Source organism: Lactuca saligna, chromosome 9, assembly GCF_052625555.1.
Source record: "Lactuca saligna cultivar CGN05327 chromosome 9, ASM5262555v1, whole genome shotgun sequence".
NCBI lineage: Eukaryota > Viridiplantae > Streptophyta > Magnoliopsida > Asterales > Asteraceae > Lactuca > Lactuca saligna.
The window spans coordinates 29747139-29756549 of NC_136425.1; the positions used below are offsets into that span (position 1 = coordinate 29747139).

At 37.9% G+C, this 9411-nt stretch overlaps 1 protein-coding gene across 1 annotated transcript; it reads left to right on the top strand.

The window, feature by feature from the left end:
• The first annotated feature begins 1842 nt into the window (after positions 1–1842).
• LOC145017785 (protein trichome birefringence-like 34) lies at positions 1843–3763 on the top strand. The gene is made up of 5 exons (XM_078975738.1): positions 1843–2264; positions 2370–2547; positions 2653–2849; positions 2964–3131; positions 3211–3763. The coding sequence occupies exons 1-5, from the start codon at positions 1843–1845 to the stop codon at positions 3575–3577; spliced, it is 1332 nt and encodes a 443-aa protein (XP_078831864.1). The 3' UTR covers positions 3578–3763.
• Positions 3764–9411: the final 5648 nt, after the last annotated feature.

A 9411-nucleotide genomic window follows, 5' to 3' on the forward strand; every position in this document is an offset into this window, starting at 1 on the left:
GTGACATGTTTCAAGTCTGGAAAGTCAGGGCATTATGCCAATGAATGTACATTTAACAAAATGGTGTGTTACGGATGTAATGAAGAAGGACACTTCAAGCAAGACTGCCCAAAGAGGGAAGGAGCTACAAAACCAAATGCACCGCCAAAGCCAAAGGAAAGAGCATTCTAGATGATCCTTGATGAAGTAGGTGACAATGCAAGGAATCAAAAGTAAGGACCTTATATCCGAAGATCAAGATATGAAGTAGCCATGCAGATAGTATCATGTGGTGTAGCCTATTAGAGGCATAATATACGTTGAACTTAAACATCTATCTAATTGTTTCACGGAATAATATAAGCCTTAGTTATGTTATCCGATGTGTTAAATGACTATGTGAAATACTTGTATGATGACTTGGAGAACAACGAGACAATACTTGGGATGATTATGAGTAGGTGTGAATGGTAGTGGAGGCATATACTACTGGAAGAACATGACTCACATTTAGATCATGGAAAGTCACAAGGTTACCAAGAAGCTAATAATTGATTCCGTTTTGTTCATGTATGTCATTACCAGCATTTCGGTAATGACTAAGAAGATGATTGTTATTTCGATTCTAGTGGTCATATCAAATCGAGTCCAACTAAGATGATTATATTACGTGGATCAGAGAACCAAGTTCGTTGTAGCATTTGACTTAAGCTAGAAGATTGAAGTGAAAGATAATCGAAGCGATTAATAGAAATATCGCGATCACTGTTAAAGTAAAGAAGCTTGTAGCTAGAAGTACTACATGCTAGAACGTAATTATATCACATTAGAACATGAAGGAATATATATTTGTTTCTAGAATTTGACTCTAAGAGACCTAAGTCTAAGAAATGCATCATACGATGATAGGTTATTAGAACATGACCTACCGGCCTATCATGATAATCAAAGTAAAGAACTTCTCTTAAGTTAAGTCTGTTAAGAAGAAGGAGTCTCCAATAAAGATTGATTTTGTAACTCCAAATTTACGATTGAAGGTCCAACGGAAGATAGAGAGCAGATGCAAGATTGAGCATCGCTAGCAATCAAGAAGTCCAAGAGTTAGATACTAATTCTTGGGAAAATATAAGTTATGGTTATTACCTAGGATGAAAATATAACTTGTGGAGTCATTATACAAGCCATGTCTCGTTGATGATTCTAGAACGTAATCATCCTAAGGGGGAGATAATTGTAACGCCCATAGATTCGAGTTAGTCAATTTAGTGACAATAAGCGTTAAAAATGATTTTTTTGAAAAACATCTACATGCTAGAATTTTTTTATTATATATTTTTATTTAAAAATATAAAATTATAATAAAGATAAGGGTTTTTTTTTTTGTTTGTTTCGGACCTTTAAGAATATTTCATTACCGACCCTGAAAATGAATACCACTTAATGGAAATGATTAAAAAATGGCTCACTATCAACCATATAGAATGTGGTTTGAAGTTACAATTTACAACACAGAAAGCTTACTAATATAAACTTAACATACTTAAATCAATAGTATAACTATACAAACTTTAGATTCGCTCATAGAATCCTTCGAGCCCATTTATTAATATACTGAAATCAATAGTATAACTATACAAACTTAACATATTGGCTATACATGTTATACAATAACTATTATTATATAATCATGTATATATCAATTCTATTTATATAAAAAACTGTTAATTAACATTCTTTTGGTTTAATTGACGGAAAATGTAAGCTTGACTCAACATACTCAAACCTAGTACAGTGTATCCACCCTTGTTTGCTTACTGTGTCTTACCAATATAAATAATACGACAGAACAAGAGAAGAAGACAGATGGGGCTCAAGCATTATTCAATGGGATCATGGGACATGAAGACCATGTTCCATTGTTGCTTAATCATATTCTTCCTTGGAGGATTAGCAACATTAAGATTTTTCAGAAACAATAATCTAGAAGCAGTACTGATCATTAGCAAGGTTAAGGTTACTGATCTTACCAGTACAACGACCAACATAAATACAAGTACACCAGTTTTTGATGATCCGAGAATACTGAACATTGCACCTCCATCTTCAACGGACAGCTGTGATTTATTCTCGGGAAGATGGGTTCATGATAACAAAAGTCATTACCCTTTGTATAAAGAACATGAGTGCCCTTATCTGAATGGTGATCTAGCTTGCCTAACCTATGGCAGAAAGGATTCAAAGTATCAACAATGGAGGTGGCAACCCAATGACTGCGACTTCCCAAGGTCTCTTTCTCTCTCACGCTTGAGACAATCTTGAATGTCCAATGTTGCTAATCTTTTTTTGTGATCTTTAGTTTTCTAATGTTCTTTCTTGTTTGCAATATATAGGTTTGATGGTGAAGCAGTGGTAAAGAGATTGAGGGGTAAGAGGCTATTGTTTGTAGGGGATTCGATAAACAGGAACCAATGGGATTCGATGATTTGCATGCTCCAATCATCAATTCCAGGGAAAAAGGAGGTTAACTCAAAAGGTCACAATGGTACCTTGTACTCCTTCAGAGCCCATGTAAGTCGTATTTTTCGTTTGCTCTATCTTTTAAAGTCGCAAAGGGTGTTTATATATCATACATGCAATTAATTAATCGCTAGTTAATTAATTAAATCATTACAGGACTACAATATCTCAGTTGATTACTACTGGGCTCCGATGCTAGTAGAATCGAACGGAGATGATCCATTTGACCATCGTGCTCACCTTCGAGTTATTCGAAGCAAAGCTATTGAGAAACATGCAAAGCATTGGGTTGATGCTGATGTAATCATATTTAATTCATGTCTTTGGTGGAGATTGCCCACAGTGACTCTCTTGTAAGTAGATAACGTAAAGTATCACCTCACAAAATTCTTATAATAAGAATCCGATGTTTCCTTCAATATTTTAGCAAACTCATAAAGTTATGTTTCTTTTCATTTCCACATCAGGAAGAGTGCTGGATCGTTAATGGGTGCTCCTAATCAAGTGGTTGAAGTTGTCGATAGTCCTCGTGCCTACAAGATGGCTCTCGAAACATGGTCCAAATGGGTTCATGCCAACATCAATCCTTCGAAAACCAAGTTGTTCTACATGGGTCATACAGCAGCTCATGCGTGGTATATATAAAACAAGAATAAATTTATGTTTTTGATCATTTTCACACTGAATGTCTATGCTTCTTTCTTCATTTTGCAGGGCTACAGATTGGGGAGGCAAGAAGCATGAAACCTGTTACGGAGAAACGGAGCCATTGATGGATTACAAATTTTGGGAAATTGGAACAGATCCCAATATACTGAGAATATTGGAATCATCGTTGAGCAAACTGAAAGCCAAGGGAGTGAATGTGCAAATGATAAATATAACACAACTAACACAAGCCAGAAGAGATGCACATCCTACTATTTATAGGAAACTATGGCGTCCCTTCACCGAAGATCAAAAGAAGAAACCACATAGTATTTCAGATTGTGCACACTGGTGCCTTCCTGGAGTTCCTGATATTTGGAATGAACTTTTATTGGCTTACATTTTTCCATCAACAGCAATCGCATACCAATAAGGAATGCTATATATGAAGCCTGAAAGATAATACCAAACCATTCGGGATTAGTTTTTTGCAATGGTGAGATTCGTGACATTTTAGGTTATTAGCCTAGTAGAATACTCAAAATATGTACTTCTGTTCGTTCACGCTTTTTAATATGTAGTTCACTGAACTAATAAATATATTAATTATTACGGTTTACGAGATGCAAGTTAAAAAAGTTATCACCACATATTGATGTATTTATTTTAGTTTGTTCCTCAAAGATAAGATTTTGTAAAACACAAAATCATGTATAGGCATATGGAGATATATGTGAAATATAATTTAACTATGTGTAATATCCATATAATATATGGATTCATTTAAAAGAAAAATTAAATATGAAATTTTAAACATTTGAAAATTTTGAATTTATATGGAGAGCCCCAATCATGTTTGTGAAGAAGAAGGACGGGTCACATCGAATGTGTATAAATAATCGGGAGCTGAAAAAGGTAACGGTGAATAACTATTATCTCCTCCCGAGGATTGACGACTTGTTTGACCAAGATCAGGGTGCATCTTGGTTCTCTAAGATTGATCTGCGATCGAGTTATCACCAGATGTGAGTCACGGACGATAACATGTTGAAAACAGCCTTCGGACTCGCTATGGTCACTATGACTTTGTGGTGATGCCGTTTGGGCTCACCATGCTCCTGTCGTGTTCATGGACCTCATGAACCGCGTGTGCAAACCGATGTTGGACCGTTCTATGATAGTCTTTATCGATGACATCTTGGTTTATTCCAAGACTCACGAACAGCATGAGGAGTACCTGAGGGAGGTGCTGGAGACACTGAGAAGGGAGAGACTTTTCGCAAAGTTCTCCAAGTGTGAGTTCTGGTTGTGCGAGGTGAAGTTTCTGGGATACATTGTCAACCACAAGGGTATTCTGGTCGATCTGGCCAAGATAGATGTAACGCCCCGATTCTCAATTATTGATTTTGATATAAGATTTTTCTTGATTTCAGGTCTACTCGACGAGTTGGTTGCCCTACTCGTCGAGTAGCAGTGGGTAAGTCCATGTGTTTAAGTAACCTACTCGTTGAGTCCAAGAAGGGACTCGACGAGTAGGAGCTGGCGGATGAAACCCTAATTTCCGGGGTTTTCACCCTATTTAAAGGATCATTGGCCTCCCCAACCTCCCCTTTACAGCCTCTTGTCATTATAAAACCCTAATTCGTGTGTGTATGCCACCTTGGTGTTTTTAAGTTTTGAAGAAGGATTTTGGTGATAAAAGCTTGGGGAACAAGGGATTTGAAGCAAAGAACTCGTGGGGGTCATAGATCTACTCCAGTGAGCACCCTTTTGAAGGTATTAAGCTACTATCTAGGCCTCATTTCGTCTTAGATCTCATTTGGGTGGATTTTTGGAAGCTTTTCTTGTGTTTGAGCTATGATCTAAAGTTGCAACTTCAGATCTAAGCTCTCTTTGGTTTCCAGGTCCATAAAGTTGTTAGCTTTGACAAACATGAACCTTCCCTCAAGTGTGAGACTTCTTGGTAAGCTTAGTTTTTTCATTTTAAGGCTTTAGGGCTTTGCATGCACGTAAAGTTTGCAACTTTACATGATAAACATGTCTTGGGGAGTTGGATCTACATTTTGGGGCCTTAGCATGGCTTAAAAAGCCTCTGTATGGATGAAGTACTGAAGGGACTCGACTAGTCGCATGGTCGACTCGATGAGTCCGATGAAGATTATGCTAGGCTCGGCGAGTCAGTTGAGTGACTCGGCGAGTCGGCTAGGGTTTTCCCAACCTTTGGACATGTATGAAATTGAAGAGTTGTGTGGGAAACTCGACGAGTTGGCCAAGGAATTTACGGCTGCAAACCTTAGGAACTCGACGAGTCACTCTAGTGACTCGGCAAGTTGGAGAGTTATGCAAAGAACTCGACGAGTCAATGGAAGTACTCGACGAGTTGAGGTCGGCATCGACTATTGACCTTGACCTTTGACTTTGACTTTGACCAAGGTTGACTAGTTGGTTTCTGGAGGCATTTTGGAAAATTGGAAAATTTATGAATATGATTCTGTGATCAGTATAGGTGGTGGAGTTTGTGGCGGTGATCCAAGAGTTTGAGCCTATCTTTCGAGTCGACAGTTGCGAGGTGAGTTACCTCACTATACTAAGAGGTCTAAGGCACCAAGGTCGGCCCATTAGATATGATATCCTAGCAATTGGTAGTAGTTTGAGTATGAGTCAGTGTTGCATGTTAGTTGCTATGCCAGTTAGGTATATCTGTACGACTACCTGTAGTATTGTGTGATTATTTGTATGTGCATAAGTTGTGTTATATGTCGACATATTATGTAGGATGGGTTGAGGTGATGTTGCTCCGTGCGGTAACCAACAAACTTGGGAGCATTCCGGATACGAGCTGAGGGAGACTCGTACTGTGGGCTCGATGGCAATCCAGATGTGAGATGTGGGCCCGTAAGGAAATCCAGACTCACACTGTGGGCCCAGGGGTTACTCCAGTCTATAAATCTATGGACCGAGTATATGTTGTTATTGGTATATGTTTTTTGTGCAGTGTATCAGTATTTTGGGGGAAACTCACTAAGCTATCAGGCTTACAATTTCAATTTATTGTTTCAGGTACATCAAAGGATCGTAGCAAGGTGAAGGCATGATCGTACAGCTCCTCATGTTTTGTTTATGGTTCTGGGAAAAACTTTGATATAGACTATTTTGAAAACAATCTATAATAACTATTGGTTATAAATGTTTTGAAAAGTTTTAAATTGGCTTGAAATTTTTGGGTGTTACAATAGAGGTCGTGATGCAGTGGGAGGTTCCAAGTCTCCATTTGAGATTCGTAGTTTTCTTAGTCTAGTGGGTTACTATCAGAGATTCATATAGGATTTCTCCAAGATCGTTGTTCCACTGACTCGACTGACCAAGAAGTTGGTGACATTCCGCTAGGGGCCTGAGCAATAGGCGGCCTTCGAGACTCTCAGACAACGTTTATGTTAGGCACTAACTCAGACTTTACCGGAGGGCGTTAATGACTTTTTGGTTTACTGTGACGCCTCGATCACAAGTATAGGTGCAGTGTTGATCCAGTGGGGTCACATGATAGCATAGGCTTTGAGGTAGTTAAAGCTTTAAGAGGCAAACTACCCGACACAAGATTTGGAGCTGTGGGATGTAGTTTTCTCCCTCGATATTTGGCGGCATTACCTCTATGGGGTCAATTGTACCATTTACACAGACCACAAGATTTTGAGGTACCTCATAGATCAGCTAAATCTGAATATGAGGTAGCGTCGGTGGTTATATGTGGTGAATTATTATGATTGTGAGATCCTTTATCACCCAAGGAAGGCCAATGTGGTGGCCAATACTCTTAGCCGCAATGCACTGGTGGCACCGATATGTAACGCCCATAGATCCGAGCTAGTCAATTTAGAGATAATAGGGGTCGAAAATGACTTTTCGACAAAATATTATTTAGAATAAATAATTTGAACCAAGTTTTAGTATATGTCACAAGGTGTTCGTACATATAAATAACGCCGAAATTCGAGTTATAATGAAGAAGTTATGACTCGTCGAAGTTTCGCGACGGAACCGGCATGGCACCGGGAAGCGTAAAAAGTGAATTTACGATAGAGCGAGATTTAGCCTTAGTGATCTAAATGAAAGTCGTAGAATATGTTAAACCGAGAAAATCCATAAAAAGAACATCCAAATCTGACTTCGTATGAAGAAGTTATGATTTTTCTAAGATTCGGCTTAGCAGTGTACAGCCCAAAACTCGAATTTTAGTTCGAGTGGCTTTTGGCTTATGCGACCTAAATGAGAGTTGAAGATCTCATTAATAGGAACTCAACGGTAAAAATACAGACGAAAACGGAGTCCGTATGAAGGAGTTACGAATTCTTCGCGGTCATTTAACAGTCTAAACGCCTCGTACTATTAAATTTAAGATCGGTCGAGAATTAGCCAACAGAGTCAAAATGAAAGTTGTAGATATTATTTTTACCTACGCGTGGATATAAAGAATGTCAAAAACGGAGGTCGTATGTGAAAGTTACGGATTTTAGAAGTCGGAAGTGTGCTGTGCGAAAATGGGTGATGTGGCACAATCTTGGCCATTGCTTTCTCCCCAAGTCTTGCCACTAGATGGTGACATGTGGCACCAAGTTCAGCCATTTTCACCCTATAAATACCACCTCTCCCACCCTCATTTTCTTCACATATTTCCCATTCTTTCTTCTCTTTACTCTCTCTCTAGAACCTCTCTCTAGCCCCAAATCCCCCGAAAAGCCTAGGGAACCTCCCTAGCATGAGACGGAAACCCCGGAGTGCTCGACGGCTCCGAGAAGAAGAGATTTTCGGCTCGGAAACGCTGCTCCAAGCAAATCTTGGTTTTCTATAAAACCCGCTGTAAGTGAGCTACGCCTACGCTATTTTTAATATAGTTTTTATTTAATTATATTAACGTTATTAAGAACATATAGTAAATACTTGGGCTATTATTATGGGTTATATAAGTATTTTTTTTAACGCTTATATAATAGTAATAATAGCTAGACTATTAATTAGTCTCGGCGAATAATAGACTAAAATCTATTGGTGATAATACTAGGTTTCGTCGAAGGAAATTATTTTAAAGTAAACGAAGCGCTGTCCGAGTACCGAGTCACCACCTTCTCAGGTGAGTGCATGGTCTCTTTCATCTTACACATAGATATGAAGTATTTATTATATAATTTACGTGTTGTGAGTGCATGGTCCCTTTCATCTTACACATAGATACGAAGTATTTATTATATAATTTACGTGTTGTGAGTGCATAGTCCCTTTCATCTTACACATAGATATGAAGTATTTTAATATAAATTACGTGCTATGTGTACATATTGTCTGAATACTTGCTGTCTATGTTGAGTGAAAGATTTTTATACATGTTTTAAATGATTTAAACTATATACGTATTTTATATCTACAAAACATGTTGGGAAAAACATGGGTAGATGAAATAGTTGTTTTGTGATAACACGATGGGAGACATCAGTGTTGTCAGTGATCCAGTCATCTAGTGGAGTATAGATGACGACTATGGATGATACTAGACGGTCCAGTGGAACGATAGCAGTTTCGTAACATGTAGGTATTTTTGAACTAGGTGCTCATTAGGTATTTTTGAACTGAGTGTGTTCACTACGTATCTTTGAACTGAGTGTGTTCACTAGGTATTTTGAACTAAGTGTGTTCACTAGTTACTTTTGAACTAAGTGTTTACCAGATGTTTCGGACTACGTTTTCACCAGATATATTTTATAAGCCTTGGTAATGATGGACTTCGTGTCGATTCCTTAGGATGATCCTTAGGACTAAATCAACGAGGAATAGTTGATTCTTAGGGTAGATCCTTATGACTAAAGAAGATAATGGGGATGGGTAATTGGGTTGATTGTTTGATTGTTTAAACATAATAATTATATTATTGTGGGTTGAAAACCCTATGTACTCACCAGGTTTCCCAACCTGACCCACTCAGTTTATTTATATCACAGGTGTTGATACGAAGTCACTTTACACTGAGAGATTTAAAGAGATGTAGATCACTAGTGTAAATAAATGTAAGTTCTGTTTATGCTTATGTTCCTGTATTGACGATGACATCCCAAACGTTTTAAAATGAATAAAGTACGTTTCTTCGGAAATGTTTTAATAACGTATTTATAATATTTTTCTGGGAACAAATTCCGCAACATTTTTATTAAAAAAAGAACTCTGATTTTTATAAACCATAAACAAAAATCGGTCTTTTCTGGTCGTGAAAATGGGGATGTC